At 37.2% G+C, this 20,468-nt stretch overlaps 1 protein-coding gene across 2 annotated transcripts in view; it reads right to left on the bottom strand.

The window, feature by feature from the left end:
- Positions 1 to 20,468, bottom strand: part of LOC134796386 (fibronectin type III domain-containing protein 5) — a 152,919-nt gene that overhangs the window by 45,165 nt on the left and 87,286 nt on the right. Inside the window, exons 4-6 of one of the 2 annotated variants that reach the window (XM_063768578.1) lie at positions 13,836 to 13,981; positions 2,163 to 2,257; positions 1,432 to 1,569 (exon numbers count right to left, since the gene is read on the bottom strand). In XM_063768578.1, coding sequence (XP_063624648.1) covers positions 1,432 to 1,569; positions 2,163 to 2,257; positions 13,836 to 13,981 — 379 coding nt within the window. The remainder of the gene's footprint in view (positions 1 to 1,431; positions 1,570 to 2,162; positions 2,258 to 13,835; positions 13,982 to 20,468) is intronic. The other variant, XM_063768579.1, reaches the window with a different exon arrangement.

Raw genomic sequence — 20,468 nt, 5'->3', positions numbered from 1 at the left:
CCTACTTAAAGTACCTACATAATTGTCTACAGATTTCTTTTTAAAATAAAACTAGATACCTTTGACCTACAAGGACATGAGTTATGGAGTAATGCAAAGGTTAGCTTTTATGGGTATTTTAGGGGATTCCGGGTATTTTTGTAACACACCATCGTCCTATAGCGAAGTTGGTAAATGACACTGTGACACCTGTTAAAAAGTACGACAAGATAAAAATAAACCTACTTTTATTTTTGTTAACGTTAAAAAGTTAAGTGACAGATTATAAAAAATGAAAAGAAATATAACCTGTAAAAAGTAATCAAGATTTTTTCTTTTAAATATTATATCGTTATATTGTTTAAAAAACATCGTTATAACATTAAGCTTCTTCATTTAGAAAATGTGAATTATTTTTCTACAAAATATTAAATAAGACTTCACTTTAAATAACAAACCCCATATTTATCAATAATTTCCACTTGTATGTCTGCTTTTATAGGTCAGAGGTCGTAGCTATTTTTGTTCGCTGTTTGAAGCTAAGTGACTGTTTATTTATCAGTACAATAAGCGACCAAAGCAGCTACGCTCAAAATGACCTACACAGCTCTTGACAATCACTTGTGTGTAGATATCTTTGAGCATTTTCTAAGAGTACCTAGTTACTCTTGCTGATTGTACTAACTATGTGAGAAAACACAACTAATATTTTAGTTACGTGAATTGTGCATATAGCCAAATAAACAAAATTAATCTAATTATCGAACTAAAGAGTATTTACCTATCAATCAATCAATTAAAGTCAGTTCTTGCGGTAAAAAAGGTTAAACAGTCTTAGGTTAATAATAAAATTATCATGAAATACTAAAAAACTCTAAACACACAAAACTTTAAAAATCATTGGCACGAAGAAAACTTGAACTAGGTATTTTCTTATTTGACTAATCTTACATACTATCAAAGCATTTAAAATTAAGACTGATTTAAAAATAAACCTTTAAATTTAAATATAAAACCAAGCACATATTTAAAAGGACTCCAAAATCCAGACAGATACTTTAATTTAGATACGTTAAGCTATTTAGAGGTTTTATACATTGAAAATTTCTTAGAAGACTCAAGTTAATTCAACTATTTAAATGGCTCAACAAAAAGACCGTGAGGCCGCGGACTGGACGTAATAAACGGCGCACGGCGGGGAGAGCGGCAAATCACAGCCGTCGAATCATTTGGTCGAGCGCAATGTATGAATGGCCTTGACATCTTGTCCGCGGCCTGACCGTACCATCACTCTAACCAGTCTAACCTAAGGACCACACGAACGAACGCTCCGAGCGTGCACCTCAACTCTGACGCCGCCGCCGACCGCCATTTTGTTTTAACCAATATATGGCGGCTGGCGGTCAGCGTCAAGCGTACGTTTCGTGGCCGAAGCAACAACTAGTGATGTACCTTCAACTGCTCCTGCTTATAATCGGGCTGATACGGCAGAAGCATGCGTATCTTGCCCCAGCGGTTGAAGAACAGTGCAATGGCGCCGATCCACACCAGAAGGACCAGCACTACTATGCCGATTTCTACCCCTCGTATCTGTTTAGGAAATGAAACATACAATTTAGTCATTGTAATATCGCATGCTTCCACTCATATTATTCAACTTCATTGCGTTGTTACTCTGTAGGTTTAAAATATTAGGTTCGAATGAATGTGGAGGAAAGTAACGGGAGAGGAAAACCGAGGAAAAGGTGGATGGACTGTGTGAGAGACGATATGAAACGAACGCCAGTGAATGATGAGGTGACGGGCGAGAGAGAGAGGTATGGAAGAAAAAGACATGCTGTGCCGACCCCAAGTGAATGGGACAAGGGCAAGAGAATAATGTTTAGGTTCAAACGTCTATTTTAGTCAGCCAATAGGGAACATTACGCGGGACGTTAGACATACCGTAGGGAAGGTTGGTGATGGATCGGGCGGGGCCACCGAAGACCTCGCCGTGCCAGCCAACCCCCCGTCATGCTGCGGTGATGTCCGCGACGGCTCTGAGGACATGGCATTGGACATACCGTAGGGCCTTTGATTGAGGGATCAGGCGGGCCCACCGAAAACCTCCCCGTACCAGCCAGGCCCCCCGTCCTGTTGCCGTGATATCCGCGGCGGCTCTGAGGACATGACATTAGACATACCGTAGGGAAGGTTGGTGAGGGATCGGGCGGGGCCACCGAAGACCGCGCCGTACCAGCCAACCCCCCGTCCTGCTGCGGTGATGTCCGCGGCGGCTCTGTCGACAGAAAATAAATATCAAAATCCAGATAATGCGAAATAAAATACTTCCCGTTTCCAGTACCACAATATAGCATTTCCATTTTGGCGCATCAGTTAATTTCCGATAGATGGCGTCCAAGATTAGCGAGAGATTTCTTGGCCGACGCCCAAATCAATTACAAAAAGAATTTATTAAGACATCATGTCACTCAAACCGACACCGATCCTAAAAATAAACGAGTAAACAGATTATTGCATGAATGCATGACACAGTTTGGAAGAAATTAACGACAATCAGGCCAATCTGAACGCACACTGAGATCATAATTACATCTAACTGATGTCATCCAGTTATCGTAGATTTTAGCTCGTACTTATCCGTACATAAGTTGACGCACGATAACCAAATAACATGATTCAAATATCATTCCGATGTCACTGTAAATACGTTCGAATTAGCCAGTCAGTTTTTAAGCACACTATTAAAATGCAAAACATATACACTTCAGAATTGGGCACCGAATAAAATACCAACGCGCGATTACAATGACACGCTAACAAATTAATTTTACTTGGAGATTTTACTATTTTATTTGTCTATGTAGATAGATAGATAATTTATTTATTCATTCCCACAACATACATGGCATTGAGAACATACATGGCATTGAAAAGTACAAGATAAACCTACATACAAAACAACTTAATTACTAAAAACTATTACTTTATGAAGCCATGTGTATGGCACAGAAAAGGCGCTGGCTCAGCAGCATTGTAACTGTAACATGTAGGTACTTAACTTCTCAAAAAAAAATTAAGCTGGTAAAAACTAGCCAAGTCAAATCCTTTATATTTTCAGGATTTTCTACACAGCACAGAACTTGGCACCAATAAATCTCAATTCTTTTGTCGGCGAGTCAACAACGACACATACCTATTCTTAATATTGATAATATTGTTTTTGTTGGGTTTGTTTTTCAATAGTTTCCTCCATTATTTATGTGAAAACTGAACAACACCTATGAAGTTTTTTATACCGAGAGTGAAGACAAAAGAGAACTACAAAGTTCAAACAAAACAAGCCGTTGCCAATTTTAGAAGTCGGTCAGAGCGAGTGTTTGTACCGGCTGCATGTCGGTATTCAAAGATGATTAATCTTACTAAACAAGAAACTTAGAGAACCAACTAAACTAATTGACAGGTAGAGGATGCCCCAAGAGGGTGTTGCGTATGCCTATCATTAATTGTCATAATATGAATTAGCATAACAGATTTGGCATAAACATAATGGCCATAATATTGAATAGGCATAATAATAAAAAAGCATATTATACTATTATTAAAAGCATTATCTAACTATCGTATTATACTATTTAATAATTATAGAAGGTAACTTTATGCTTATTTATATTACTTACATTTATCCCGAGTTATCGTTATGACAATTCACGTTATGCGCATTAACATTATTCGTACTCAGTTATGCGGAATATGTTATTCGATTTAAAAGTTATGCGTAATATACGTTATGCCAATTTCAATTAGGAGTATTAAGTTATGCGAATTTAGCCTTTGATAAATTTTGTTGCATAATTATTTTTCCTGTACAAAACTTCTTACAACGTTCTTAAGTGTTCAATTTAGTGTCATTCAATTACTTTTGTAGGTTAGATACCGTTAATGAAATATTTTCGATGGAATTTTGTCAATGTGTATAAGTAATATTCGTTAGAAGCTATTAGCTAAAACACTACTAGCTAAAATATTAGCGGGAAGAGAGACTATACATTAAATACTCCGTTTAAAACGTCGTGGAATAAGTACCAAACTAAATTAATGAACATAAAATAAATAAGAGAGCGACTAAGTGCGGTTACGTAAAAAAAATATACGGGAAAAAATCAACGACATATCACAAATCCTAAAATGAATTCTGTTTTTCACTTACATTTCAGTCGCATCGTCATTTAGGTTAAGTGTGCTTTTAAAAGACAACTGTTCTTTCTATTGTTCTTTTCAATGTCTGGCTGATAAACGGCTGGATTATTGTACTCGTATCGTCTCTATCAAAAAGCGCAAATATTTCAGATTATTCAAATTTGATAGTCACCTTAAAAAGCCATTTTTATAATTTTGAATACCTAATATGTACCTATAAGAGAATAGAAATTAAGAATCATCATGTATAATTATATAGGTACCAAGGTCACTCATATGGCACTCACTAAGATCTCAGTATGTACGAGAATCATATATTAACAAGATATGTACGCTAATGTAACAACCAAAGTGCGCTGCCCCGCGGGAACCAGTGAAGAATTTGAGGTGAAGGCTGAGGTACACCAGGGCTCTGCCCTCAGTCCGCTGTTATTCAATATAGGATTGAACTGCCTAACTGAACAACTGCAACAACCCGCACCAGCGAACATCCTATACGCCGATGATGTCACTCTTATAAATGAAGACCCAGTTGCCCTACAACATACTTTAGAGCTGTGGAGACTCGCACTGGAAAACGCTGGCCTACGCGTATAAGTAAGCAAAAACCTGAGCACATGCTTTGTAATTTCTCCGATAGTAACACCCAACACAAAATATCCCTCTAAGATGTGGTAAATACCTAGGCAGTGTCTACCTACCAACGGCAACATCGACGCAGTCATCACTCACCGTGTTAATGCGGGGTGGCAAACGTGGCAAAGTTTAACCGGTGTGCTATGCGACAACAGAACGCCCGTCCGCGTCAAGGGAAAGGTTTACAAGACCGCTATACGACCAGCAATGATATATGGTGCCTAATGCTGGCCAATCAGAAAGGACCAGGTGCAGCAACTACATGTAGGCGAAATGAGGATGTTACGCTGGTCAGCAGGTGTAGCCCTCATGGATAAAGTGGCCAATAAGTATATACGTGGAAGCCTGAAAGTAACGCCGATATCTGATAAACTATCCGAAACGAGACTACGCTGGTACGAACACGTTGTGAGAAGGCCCGAAGACCATATGGCCCGTAAAGTGTTAGATATCGCCATTGGTACAAGAGGTCCCGGAAGGCCCCGACTCACATGGCTATCAGTAGTAAATAGTGACCTCGGAGCTCTAGAATTAGATCCAATGACGACCCAGAACTGAAATGGCTGGCGAAAAGCGATTAGGAGAGCCGATCCCAATTGAACATGGGATAAGGCCGGAGAAAGAAGAAATATGTATAATTATAAATAGGTACCTATTATCTAAATGGGTAATCTTTTTTCTTGACACCCATTGCGTTGGTTTACATCTCCTGGAGCCCAATTCAGATTTAATAACTTGTTACGGTTTTGTTCTTATTTTGATACGACCTTGAAGTTTGGTGAAGAAGAGTGGTGCATGAGAAATGAAGTGAAAGTTGTGCGTGAGATACGTAACGTCGCGTCTACGCTAATCACCAAGCCAGTCGGCAAGGTCGTATCAAAGCCAGTTCAAAACCTTTTAAATTTGTTAAAACTGAATTGGGCTGTAAACCAACGCAATGGGTGTCAAGAAAAAAGTTTACCCATCTAGATAATACGTATATAATTTTTACATGATGATTATTAAGTTCTATTCTCGTATAGGTACGAGTATAGGTACATATTCAAAAATATGAAAACCTCCTCGACCATTTGTAAACTCTCATCTACACACAGTGACCATGCATCAATAAAATGATTGTTAAGTATTTTTAACACAATTCTTTATATTTCCGCCATCTGTGCTTTGTCGCCAAACAAAACTTAAGTACCTACCTAAATAATGTATGGAAATTATGACGTCTCTTTGCTACTATTATCCTCATACATTTTTACTTTTCGATTGGCGTTTGTCAACATACGATTGACATCTTGGCTACTGGCCCTGTTATTTATAAACAAGCAGAATACTCACTACTTTCGAATGTACTTGCATGCATCCGGAAGATCAGACGGAGCGGGTAAATGAACCGGCTGGATTGATGCCAACTTGCCGCCCAAATAGAACGGCGAAGTGAAAAGTGAAACGGGACTTTCGCTTGTACCTAGTGCAGTATAAAGTGTAGACATAGGTACTTGTTACGTAAACATACGGGTGTTGCTACAGAGCAAAAATTGACACACCAGCCGCAGCCGAGCCGGCAGCAAGCTAATTTCTTCTGGTTTTGATTTGGGACTTTTTGTAATAAATAAATTAAAATTAAAATTGGAAACTTGAGCCATGTGCTATCATCATCATCATCATCATTCAGCCTATATACGTCCCACTGCTGGCCACAGGCCTCTCACTCGCAAGAGAGAGGGATGTGGTATACTCATTAATAAAAATGTCAACAATTCTTCTTCTTCTTTTTAGCCCTTTTCAATCATTGAGATGTAAGGCTTCCTTTAATTTTTGCCATTCTGTACTATTTTGTGCTCTTTGTACCCATTTTGATCCAGCTGTTCTTTTGATGTCGTCATACCAACGCATTTTTGGTTTTCCTACTGGGCGTGACCAGCCTCTTACTCCACGAGCCATCTTTCCGGCCGACATGTCCAGCCCACTCCCACTTCAGTTTCGCCATTCTTCTGGTCAACAATTATTTTAGGTAATTTTTTTTAAAGACATACCAACAAAATTAGCAATTTTACGCATTCATATCCTGCATTTTTGAGTGCCCAATTTAGTAACAAAAATATTTTTTTTCGCCCCATAATCATTTTAAGTCCTGGGTAAACTTTATTTCTTAAACTTTTTCTTCTTAGATAAAATCCAATATGTTTCTAACTATCAGTTAGTTACCTAATTATCAACTTTGAATTTTTCGGTGTAAGTTTAATTAATATTTCGTAGCCATTGTTTCTGTTACATTTATTTTAACCCTTAAACAGGTTGTGTATCTATAAGTACCACATAGCAAATGATCTTTTTTTGGCGAGCTGAGTAAATACAACGACCGCAAAATGTCATTGCCGTAAAGTCTATTAAGTGGGTTATATCGGAATTACTTTTCATTTTAAGCTATTACCTACCCGAATCAGTAATCAAAAGTAAAAAATGCGTCAGGCCTGTTTAAGGGTTAAATTATTTAGCTTAACTTGTATTTACTTATTATTCTGTTTCAAAGAAGAAAAAGTTAGTTATTCACGTAACTTTTGTTCAAAATTGTTCAAAAAAGTGTTTATAAGTTCATACCGACACAAAGGTAGGGTGACTGCTGCTATTGGCCACTCTTAATAATAAGGCTTTAATTGGCTTGTTTCTTTCTGATTTATCAGGAGTGGCCGATTACTATGTAGTGGCCAATAACTATAGCAGGCAGCCCTACTAATATTGTTTTAGTCATCAAAGATCACTTAACTAAATCTACACTGTCTTTATGTATTAATAATATACACATAGATATTAATCCCCGTATCGTATTCTGTGCCATACAAGTACATGCGAAGATTACTGGTGAACCAAATTGTGCTATCAATAGAACTTCAAACATAAACGTAAATTGATTTTATATACTGGCGTCCCAGCGTCAAGATTTTGATTAAGTTCTCTCTCAAGGATCCGAAGAGTTTTGAGATTACTTTCTTATCGAAATTCGATTTCACTTGGTTCATTAAACTTCGCTAAATTGCAGATTAATATGGCTGCTACGACATTTGGATTTGGAAGGCAGGAACTTCAGTTTTGAAATTGTTTGGGAGAAATCATAATTATTTCTTGTACAATAAAAATACTTAAGTAGATAGGTATATACCTAATATTTAATTTTTCTAAACGAAGCAAAGAAAAAGATTTTGATATCATGTGAGAATGTCTGCCATGTGGCTCCCTGATAAATAGTTAATGGTATTTTTGTTACAGGTAATTCAGGAACAAGAAGCCATCCCCCGAACAGATTTCCTGAAGGCAGGTTGAAGCAGAAACTAATTAAAATTAATTATTATGCTCCAACCAATGTTCAACAAACTAAAGAGTTTAGAAAGATTTATGTCATGACCTTTCAATACCATCTACTATTTAAATTCCGAAATCTTGTCCCAACCAAGCTTAAGGAGTTCACAGATTTGCAGTTCGCCGGACGATATCAGCCTGTCAGTTAAGCGCAAAAGGTGACAGTTCCGAACAACTAATGAATGAAAAACTAATTAATTCTAATGAATGACGCCACTCTGCAATCAACAACCTACTTACAATCAATTTTATATATGTAAATATCATCAATATTTAAAACTAAAGATTTTAATACTTACTAAACTATATAAGTAATATGATTCATACATAAATAATATATACAGAATAAATAAATTTACATACATAAGTATACCCATTGTGAAACATCGTGAGGACGATAATGGAACCTTGTCAAACAGATACTTGCGGAACATGAGCTTGAAAGTGAAGTTGAAGTTTGTGTACCTATTCAACAAACCAGGTAGTAAAGGTTGTAACCTTTCCACTATCTAGTATTAAAACTGCCATGTCATGTCCCACCCTAGCCTAATTCGAGTCAATGGTGCCACTCGGGCTCTGTTCCGTGCTAACGCCCCAAGTGGGGACATCATGCAAGCCACTCGTTAACGTTTGAGCACCGTTGTCTGACAACGGCACGTTGCATACGTTTGTAGACCGTATTACCTTGAGATAGAGTTGTAAAATGAATACGTGACTTGTCATGCATGCATGTGGATATATGTTTACTTTTTGAATAAGCTCCGAGTAATGGAGTTGAAAAATTATTGTTTAAATCATGGAAATATGAGTCATTTGGAGACGACATTTTGAAATGTACATACACAGTAGATCTATGATTTCAATATTGCAAAACATATTTTGAAATCAATAAGTTATACACGGTGGCCAAAAAATAACTGCATTCCCGTTGCCAGGGAGGTTTTGGGATTATAGGTACTGAACAACTTTTACTATTAGAACAATCCCGAAGTCGCGAAAAATAAATTTAGCCTCCCATAGAAAATGGACCAGCCAAAATGTATGAAACAGGCAGTTTTTTTTTCGCGATTTCGGGGTTGGTTCTATAGTAAAAGTTGCTCAGTATAATCCCAAAACCTCCTCGGCAACAGGAATGCAGTTATTTTTTGGCCACCGTGTATATCGTGTACAGTTTTGTGACGGTCCATACAAAATGTATTTGAAAGTGCGTTACAAAACTGACATTTTTGGGACTTTTTTTTCTTTTTAAATCAACGAATTTTTGAAAAAAAGTAAATGGTACCATTTTTCTGAAAACCCCCGTTATCATTTATTATACGACGATATGTATATAAATTGGTAACACAAACGATGCGACACTTGACCCCTCGTGTATTGTGTAAGTTCATTGACCTGATTCGGTACGCCATTTTAAAATTAGCAACGTAGACATGACGGGCTTTGTCCTCAATTGTACAGGGGTGTGTCGTTATAAATAACTTTTTTTTAATGAACGCTTCCCAATGTTTGTATTTTTCTGTAAACTGGTTTATTCCATGATCATGATAAAGAATGTAAAAAAGTGATGAATGCTGAACCAATCTCACGGCAGTAAGTTGACAAACGCAAAAAAAAATCCTTGTTCCATCAATCAATCAATCAAATTTATTTCAGACAAAAAATATACCCATACAAAATATTAAAATTAAAATATTATCATATAAAAATTAAAATTAAAAATAAACTTAAAAAACATGTTAACAAAAATTACAATAAACAAAAATTAGTTTCGCGAGCACTCGAAGTATTTATTCTATGGAATTGCTGGTATTTTTCGCGAATATTTTCAGTATTTACCATTTACTTCATGTCATTACAGACAATGACCCAGGTGGCCAATTCAGATTTACATTTTGACATAAATATAAATCATTTTGTTATCATTCGGCCGTGCACCTCGCTCGCACTAAGTAATACATGTACGGGACAAGTACGAGTGAAATGCACGCGCGAATGCTAACTAAATGACACCATTTATAGACCGACCGCTTAACTGAGTCCTCGCCTGCGCGGTACGGGGGCGACAGGGCGAGACGACTAAGGGTGGCGGGGAAGGTGCGGGCGGCAGGCGTACGGCGCCCGCACCTTCCCCGCCACCATTAGTCGTCCCGCCCCGTCGCCCCCGTACCGCGCAGGCGAGGACTCAGTTAAGCGGTATGACTATAGCTCTCAATTTTATGTCAAAATATATGGTCGAATTGGCTTCACAATTGGCTCCAACTACCACACTCTTCACGGGGGATTATTGCTCATAACTTGACATTTCTAGGGTTAAATATAATTTTGTTTCTCCATTTTGGATTTCACGGGCCTATAAATCACGGGCCTATAAATCCCGGTCTTTTGATAGGCTTACGTGGGGATATCCAGCACCTTGGAGAGCTTTAATGTCATGTAGAAATATAATTATTATACTTACTTACTATTTTGTTTTCAGCTACAAAAGAGTACTATGCTATTTGCTGCCGTGTGTTTACATGACTGTTTGTACAGAATGTAAATATTTTGTTAATACATGTGCCTTTCATAATGTTTTCTATACAAAATAATTAATGAAGCCTTTCTTGTGTGTAAGCCATTAATTATTTTGCAAGACTAGTCATTAATCATAATATTTATAATGAATAAAAGAGATTATTTTCTAATGATGTCTTTGGAATTATTTTATTTTGAAGTTGACTCAGTTTTTTATAATGTCAAGAAAATCATTACCTATGTATTAGAAACTTCAAAACCTTGTTAGAACACTTGTGTCTTCTGTAATTATATTAGGCAGAAACTCGAGTAATTTACAGAGAAGACTCAACATTTGTAGAAGAAAATTTTGTAGAAATGTATCGTGTTCTTCTAAGATATACTCATAAAAGAAAAAGATCATTCCAATTCTGACTACAGGGGGCTTCCCGCGAAAACCGAAATTCGCAAATTATGAGGATCTTTCTCTTTTACTCCAATGAAGGCGTAATAAGAGTGACAGAGAAAGATGCCCGCAATTTGCGAGTTCGATTTTCGCGGTTATAGCCCTGCTGCAAAATCGATGGAGTTGTCAGTAAATCGTACCGCAATATTGCAGCAGGGCCCCGAAAACCAACGAGATAAGACCGAAGTTTGACAGCGATTCAGGGACAAATCATGCTGTCCCTTCCTAATCGCACTATCCCTTTCGACTTTTAGGGTTGTCAAAATTCAAGTCATTATCTTGTCTGTGGTTGTGCACGCAAAGGGACGTCGTATCTCAGGTCATTCGTCTTCATTCTAATGTTGTTTAAATATTCACAAAGTTCTGTTTTACGTTTCCCGTCTAAGTGTAATTAACTTCCCTAATTTGCTTATGCCTTTATTCTTTCTTAAAAACGTTTCGTTTCTGACATTGACAAAGGCAAGGTAATGAGCTACGGAAATCTAATTATGAACTTTGTAATGGTTCGTACAAAGGGGATGTGGGTATGATTATATTATCTTCATTATAGCGTACCTATGTTTAGTATAACGTACCAACACAAATGTGTATAACGTGCCAAAATGACAATGGTACAAACACAAAAGAAAACATGTATCGGGATGACATACACTTCAAAGTTACGAAACTATTTCCATACATTGTTTAAGCTTTGATTGGCGTATTCTATCAACGATTGTCACCAAGTGTGATATGCCGTTAACACTGTGGTACGGTATGACTTTTCATGGTAAGTAGGCCCTGTGAACTGTTGATCGATACAAAAATGATAAGCATTTTACTAGTTAATCGCTTCTCGGTGAAGGAAAACATTTTGAGAAAGCTAGATTAAACACAACGAATGATGGTTTCTCTAGTCTAAACTAAAGGATGAGATGAGGATGTCTATTTTTTTTTATGTGATAGTCAGCAAACGAGCAAACGAGCCGCCTGATGGGAAGCGGTCTTCGTCGCCCATGGACATAAGCAACATCACAGGAGCCACTTAAGCGTTGCCGACCCTTGAGATACAAGATACAAGATATTTATTCATAAACAATGTCAATTGTGTTTGAATACATAAGTCAAAAGTACAATTTAAATTAAACTAATAATAACATTAACACACATCGCTTTCACCCAATAACCTAGTTCATTTTAGATTCCATCAACTCTCAATAGTTCTTACACCCTGGCGGGTGCTGCCTCTGCGTGCGTCCCATGACACGGGCAAGGGCAGCCTCCGCTCGGTGTACCCCTTACATTTCATTAAAGTGTCAAAAGGGCCTCTACGTGTTGGCTTCGGCTCCGCGCACGCCTCCCAAAGGTCCGGAACACCATTGTTCCGTGTTGGGAAAGACATTAACACAATAACAACATTAATAAAAATAAAAGGAATGAATTTGTAATTTCAAAAATCGTCAATATCATATAAACATTTGTCGAGCAAGTATTTTTTTAACCTATGACTAAAAATTTTATGACTAACGAGTCCCTTTAGCTCGATTGGCATTTTGTTAAATAGTCGCACGGCTTGAACTCTGGTAGTATGCTCTACCACCACAAGATGGGGTGTAATAATGGGAGTAATGTTTTTAGTCCTGGTTTTTAGTCTTAAAGCCATTTGCTCATCAGATTCGAAGCGATATCTATGCTTGATTGCATCCGTCAACAGGACTAAAATATAAAGAGCGGGTACTGTTAATATCTCCAAGTTTTTAAAATGCTCTCTACAGCTATCCCATTGTGGAATTCGAACCATAGTTCGTATTGCTCTTTTTTGTGAGACAAAAGCACGTTGAATGTTATATTTATAACTATTGCCCCAAAGCTTAATGCTGTATCTTAACTTAGATTCGACAAGGGCAAAGTAAACCATCTTCAGTTGCTCCAGTGTCAGTTCATCCCTTAAGCAGCGAAGAGCATAACAAGCTGAGCCGAGTGAACTTTCGATTTCACTTAATTCTTCTTTCCAGTTTAAAAGGACGTCAATATGCACACCAAGCATTTTAGTTACTTCTACGTTCTGAATTTTTTCGCAATCTAAGTATATATCTAATAAATCTTTGTTATTTGTAGTTGTCTTGAAGAGTATGGCTAGAGTTTTACTACTGTTTAGCTTGAGATGATTTACAGAGAGCCACTTGTGACAAGCATCTATCGCAATGTTTGCCTTACCATTTGAGAGATTTGAGACCATTTGAGAACCCTAAATACCCGCTTCTAGGCCGCTTCCGCTAGGTCTAAAAGCTTTCATAAATAAGAAAATTATACCAAATATAGGTCAAAAGCTTTCAGACTTAAAAAATAAGTAGGTAATAAATAAAGGTCTTCGAAAAAAACTAGAGGCTGTGATAGTTTTTCGGATTAGATTGTCAAAAGCCGAGAGAAAGGATGACTCATAAACTAACATCTGCATAAATTATCCAACGTATGTGACCATACCACAGTGTTGACGGCATATCACAGTTACATATTATCTTCAACATTGCGATATGGTATCATATTCTGGGGAAACTCCTCGTAAGAACCGTTCCAGGATTAAATGATTTTCATTTATTAATTCACTTTCAGGTCGTTTCATAAACCCACATTCGTATTTTAATACCTTTCATAATCTAGCAGTCACATACACTACTATTAAAATGTGCAGTATATCACCTATAATCATCTTTTCAAATACGGTACTCACCCAGCGTGCGGAAGACAATAGGTCTACTTCTATACTTGTGGCCACCCCACAACGCGGCGACGGTGACCTGGTACTGCGTGTCAGCCTCCAGACCGCTCAAGATGACCGCGTCAGAGTTCCCGGCCACCTCCAGAACCACTCTGTAACTAACGTGCAATCAGTCAATTTCGTTGTATTCTACCAGCAAGGTATGGAAGAAGGAAGAGTGAAGAAGAAAACGCGGCATCTACTGGGATTGTTTGATTTAAACCTTAGATGCATGAAGTATCAATACTCATATTAGAACCTAGTGACAAGCAAATTCACTTTAAATTAAGAATTTATATTGATATTATAAGTCTTTGTTCATAATTTCAAGAAAACTTGCCTTCGCACTTGCCTTATTTCAGTATCAATGTTGTCTTCTAAGTCAACCCCAGTGAAAGCCACGGAAACGATGAAGAAGGAAGGAAAGATACACGAACAATTAAAGCAAAGAAGCAAAGACGAAGCTTTAGGCCAATTAGATAATTTATTTACTACACAATCTACTTAGAAATACAAGTCTTAAGTATCGGCATGTGCTTGAGTAAAAAAGCAACTAGCTTCTTTATTAAATATTTGGCTTAATTAAAGATTCATTTAAAATACCTAGCAGGGCATTGATAACTAACAGTGAATATTCAATAAAAGTTTGGAACTATCGGTGCCAGTTCAAAGGACGAGTACATCATTCGCGTACACGAAACATTTTACAATGGAATGGGGCAAGTGTGACGTCGCCTTTAGTCGCTAATATTTATTTTAAAGTTAATAGATGTTAATTGATGGTTTCAAAGTCCGATGGAGTCGCCTACTAAAATTTAAAGTGCAACTGAGTCATCATCGTCTAAGCGATTTTCCGACTGCATCCTGAATTACATGTAAGTACCTACAAATTAAGTTCCAAGTCAAATAATTTAACGGTTCTGAATTCAACCAACCCCATATAAACGCCTCGGAAAACATCGCCTATCATTTGTTTGGATTTTAATAATATCCTAATTGTCCACGTGGCTGGTTAGGGCTTAAAAGAGTAGCATTTTCCAATCCACTTCTAGCACACTCAATAAGTCTTGCATTGTGACTGATGAGTAAGTATGACGCAGACAGTTTCAAATGACGTATGCGCTACAATTAACCTTAAAACTATGAATAGGGTAGTTTAAAATGGAAATAAACCTTCGAGTTATATAAAACGTGACTGAGTTAACAATTATAGCTACTATTTATGGTTACTAAAGTAACAATTTGCAAATCGCTTTTAGATTTCCAAAAACTATACGGTAAATGATCGACTTGGAACGGAAACGTACTTAAAAACTTATGAGTTTCCCAAAAAAAAGAAACAAATTCGTACAGCAAACAAATTATTATAACATGCTATTTACAATACCTATATCGGAAAAAACAAAAATGTTTCTTGAGGACCATTTCGTTTTTCTAACAATTAAAAAAAATATTCATTCCAAAGTTTCTACTCGAACTCGACTTTTTCTTTAGTTTTCCATTATTAAGTGTAAACGTAAACTATACAATGTTAGGTAAGTACATTTTTGAACTTTCGCGTTTTGAACATATAATTATTTTCTTTTTCATATACTTTTCGACGGGTAATAGTAACACAAATCTCTATTTAGACATTTTGCTGCCACGACCACTACGACCAGTGAAACCTGTGTAGAAACGTCGGTAAATAAAGATAATGTAATACAATAAATTCGTAATAGACCCGGTTGTAAATGTGAACTATGAAATGCACTGTGAAATCGTAGACCTGTATTGCTAATGGACGGTGGGATGGAAATCTATCCTATCCAGTTTCTCCTGCCTACAGCTAAAAAGAGTAAAATGCTTCGCATTCGGTCCCAACGGGCTTTTCAACGGTAGCGAATAAATAATAAACTTACTTCCAGCTAAATAAACAATATTACCGAGCCGAATTTCCAAAACGTCCCTAAACTAAAAGCTAAAGGTAGTTAGCAAATATTTGTAAATCAACATAAACTGTTGTAGCCTTTTTAGGGTTCCGTACCCAAAGGGTAAAACGGGACCCTATTACTAAGACTTCGCTGTCCGTCCGTCCGTCCGTCTGTCACCAGGCTGTATCTCACGAACCGTGATAGCTAGACAGTTGAAATTTTCACAGATGATGTATTTCTGTTGCCGCTATAACAACAAATACTAAAAACAGAATAAAATAAAGATTTAAATGGGGCTCCCATACAACAAACGTGATTTTTGACCAAAGTTAAGCAACGTCGGGAGTGGTCAGTATTTGGATGGGTGACCGATTTTTTTTGCTTTTTTTTTTTGATTTTTTTTTGCATTATGGTACGGAACCCTTCGTGCGTGAGTCCGACTCGCACTTGCCCGGTTTTTTTTTAATTGGCATAGAGTATAAAGGAAAGAAGAAGAAAATAATTTGATCTCAGATTCTTGAAAAATAAAAATTTCCTGATTTTTTTATTTTAAAATTGAATGTAAGTTTTCTTAGATTTTTATTTCAAAATTGATTATCTTCATCACTTACAAAATTTAAGAGATGCTTACCGACAAAATGTTCTTATTCTACAAGTTACGAGTTATAAATCATTGTCCGACTAGTCATTTTTGTTTTTCTTTTTTTTTGGCCAGTGAAATAAAGAAACAATTCCATGTATTTTTATCACATTTCATAAGTCAGCGTGTATCTGTGATTCATCTTAATCAAAAACTAAAGTCAGAAGTTAAATCAAAGAATCAATCAGTAACTTTCGCTTCATACATTTGACGTAGGAACAAAGTTTATTTCCGAATCCATCACAACAACCGAGTTTCGAAAATACGACATCAATGTAATACCAATTAAATATTAAAATTCGTACATCGTCTTTTCACATGTGTGCGCCCTGCGACAAGCGTGGCTCACTTCGCGATTTCGTCGCGTCGCTACAAGTACATGCGACCCACACCAATTTTGGTGTCGCGCACCGCTACGGAACGGACGCCTGCTCGCGCTTGCGCTTGTATCTCTCGTAATAGACGCGTTTTGTTAGAGAGTGAACCTTCTGCGATCGCACGACACGGATCGTCAACAAAATGATCTCAATCACAGCTGTCCTCTTAAGCTGGCAAAAAAGAAGCTCTGCCCTCCTTACTGCAGTATGAAGCATAACACGCTAAAACTCGTAACAGCCATTAGAAAACTGAAAACTCATTCAAACAGAAGTGCTTTCAATCGTTTGTCGCGATCTTTCAGCCCCAATCTTCGACAGAAGGAACGTTACTCTCCTAGCGTCATTTTTAATCTTCAAACATTCAGCAGGATTTTCGTGTCAGATTTTATGCTTGCGTCTCTCTCTGATCTCCAACCAATAAAATTTCGATACAATTCTGCTACTTCATTAGGAATAAAGCCAAAGTTGGGGTGTCGTGCCACAAAGCCGTCGCGATTTCCGCCGGAAGTTATTGGTAAAACCACATCCGGTACCCGCCCCGCCATTTCCGTCCGTTCTTTTTTTCCGTGACCAGGGCTTTTTGTCTACAATGAAATATGAATAAAAATTCCCAAGTCAGATTCATAACCGTGTCAAAGTGCGTTACTGTGAAACGAGGTTACGGTGCTTTAATTTTGACGTGAAACGTTAACCTTTGTTCTTGACAATGTATCTGACAAGACAAAATATTTTCACCATCTTTTTGTAATTTTTGACAATTATATATTTTTTTACTCTATTAGGCGCAACCTAGGATCAATAGACGTGTGACGTTCATAGTTGACAAAACTAAAATTTGATCCAACGATTTTGACAACTTGACAGGGTTGGCGTCACCCATACGACTAACTAAATATAGGTTCCGGAACCTATATTTGATGGCTCACGATCGTGCGCCTGGTACCATATCTACCTCTTTTTACTTACATCCATGCCTAGGATTATACTTACGATTTTTTTGGGCGCGTGGGCTCTTGGATATCCTGGTTCCTTGCTGATTATTGGTTGTTGAGGTAGATTAGCCATTCTATTATAACTAATCTTTTGTGTATTTACCGTCGGTTTATCTTCCCCAACAAGACATATTTCTCAACGGATTCTCGTGAAATTTTATGAGCAGGTTTGATTCAGTTATTTGATATTTTTTTTTTAGATGGCTGTATTGGGGGTGAGCGAGGTCTACAGCTCTCAGATCCACAAGTTTTTATTTTATTTTTAATTTCCAATTGAGATGTTATTCATGAATAAATATTAAAATCGTTATGAAGCTTGTATCGCGTGGGCATCAAAATAGAGGCGGTACCATTAGTGCGGTTTGTTTAATCGATACCTCTGATTTGATAATCACTGCTAATCTTCTGACACGCTCTAGCCTGGTTCCTGGCCGATTATAAGCTAATGAGCTAGATTCGCCATTCTATTATAACTAATCTGTTCTGTATTTACCTATTTACCGGCGCACTCTGGAACGACGCCATACTCGTGATTGGACATTGGTTATTTATTTATTTATTTAAACTTTATTGCACAAAATATATACAACAATGTACAATAGGCGGACTTAATACCAAATGGCATTATCTACCAGCCAACCATAGGGCCAAACAGAGGTACCAACAATTGGTGCAGAGAGCGAAATATATTGAGTGAATTTAAAAAAAAAGCCAACTATACTTATAAACTTCATAAATAAATAAAAAATATATAAACTACCACATATTTATAAAATACACACTATAAATATAATAATGATGGATATTATTCGAACTCTTGTTTTAGCAAATGCTTACGTAACCTCGTGGTTATGAGAATTTTCTGTTTTTACATGATAACTTTTTAAAGTGTTGTCAAAGAATCGTCAAAGGGATTGTCCTGAACAGATTTCCAAGATCCTTAAAGGATGACTCACGATAGACCGGGTCGTGTCCGGGCCGGAGCTTCCGGCGCTTACTTTTCTATGACATGACAAGTGATCACGTGATGCTTTCCATAGAAAACGATGCGCCGGAAGCTCCGGCCCGGACGCGGCCCGGTCTAACGTGAGTCATCCTTAATTGTTAAATGGCGTGATACACGGGAAATCTTTGACGTGATCTTAATACTATTCTACTGTAGTTCGAAAGAAACTAATTTGACAAGCATTATCAGTTTATCTTTGCATTTTAAAAACCCTGCTAGCAACGGGATTGCATCAAAACATCATGTGAAGGGTACACGGAAAGAACATGTCTAGTCACTCTGACAACATTTTGAGTTATCGCGGTTTGAAAGGAACGATGTACATAATTAACCATATTAATTTCGTGTATAGGTGTTTTTAAAGTAAGAAAAAAAGGAGGTATATTTATGATTACACAGGTAACCGAAGTTGTTACTAATAGTTCATTGAGAGCTCTACATTTTGAGACTAAAATCTCATTTTTCAAAAAAATGGACTAGACATGTTCTTTCCGTGTACCCTTCATGTACAAACAGCAACACAAATGTACATCGGTGGACCTTATTATAAAAGGCATAAGGTCTAGCGATGTACATTTAAAAGTGTGGGCGGTCTTACCTAGCTACCTATTTGACAACGTTCCGAGTTCTAACTCAATGCAAATACGAAACAGCACTACGCTTTCGCATTTTAAAATCCCATCTCGTAAAACGAGCATGTGATTTTCTTTCAGATGTCACTTTTGAGCGAGTAGAATTTTCGTAATAGGTAATAGCAGATAGCGAACAAACTTTGCTTTTAGATTTTTTGGACTATTAGCACTTACGGCTCTATTCGAACTTTAAGATCGTCAAATATTAGGGCTAGATACGATACAGATTAGACATGTCAGTGTCAAAAGTGACGTTTTTGTTTGACACTGACATATCTAATCTATATCGTATCTAGCCGTAATATTTGACGTATCTTAAAGTACGAATCGGGCCGTCAATTATTTTTGGGATGCAGATGATACGAGTATGTCTGCGAGCGACTTCTACTGTAATATCATCTGCAGCTAATGTGCATCCAAAATCGTATACCTACCAATCATTCTCACGCTTATTGCATCACAGCAAGCCCTACAAATCGAGTTAGTAACATATTCCAGTAGTTTCACAAAGGTTAGCTAACAACTAACTACATGTCCGCCTCAGGCAAACTATAATTAAATGGTTCTGTGGTTCTGTCCTGCTGAACGCGGACCTTGGTAACCAGTATAAGCGTGACCTTGAGATCCGTAGTAAATATGCGTAAGTAAAGACCAAGCTGTACTGGTTATATGAAAGGGAATAACAATTATAATGTAGCTACATAATAGCTACTTATATCTTACTGATACTGGTCGTTATTGAATTTCAAATGGACTGTTATTGATTTGTTGAAATTTAATTATTATTTACTGTTTAGGATGTTTAATAACACAAACTCGTTTTTAAAGGATCGGTAACTTGTATGAGAGTCCAGGGTTGAAGGCGCAAGCTACAATATTTTTTAAATTTAATGCATGTTTATTATAATATAAATCGTCTGCAATAGCCTCCTGAGTCCCTGAGGCCTTTACAAAGGATTTAATCCAAATCGAATTTTGAATTGAAGGGATGTTTACAAAAACAACAGAACTGACTACACTGGTTGACACCTGAAACGATTAACAAT

The sequence above is a fragment of the Cydia splendana genome, chromosome 13, assembly GCF_910591565.1.
Source record: "Cydia splendana chromosome 13, ilCydSple1.2, whole genome shotgun sequence".
In the NCBI taxonomy this organism is placed as follows: Eukaryota; Metazoa; Arthropoda; class Insecta; order Lepidoptera; family Tortricidae; genus Cydia; species Cydia splendana.
The sequence above is the reverse complement of the archived record's forward strand: the minus strand, read 5'-3'. Positions and strand labels throughout refer to the sequence as shown.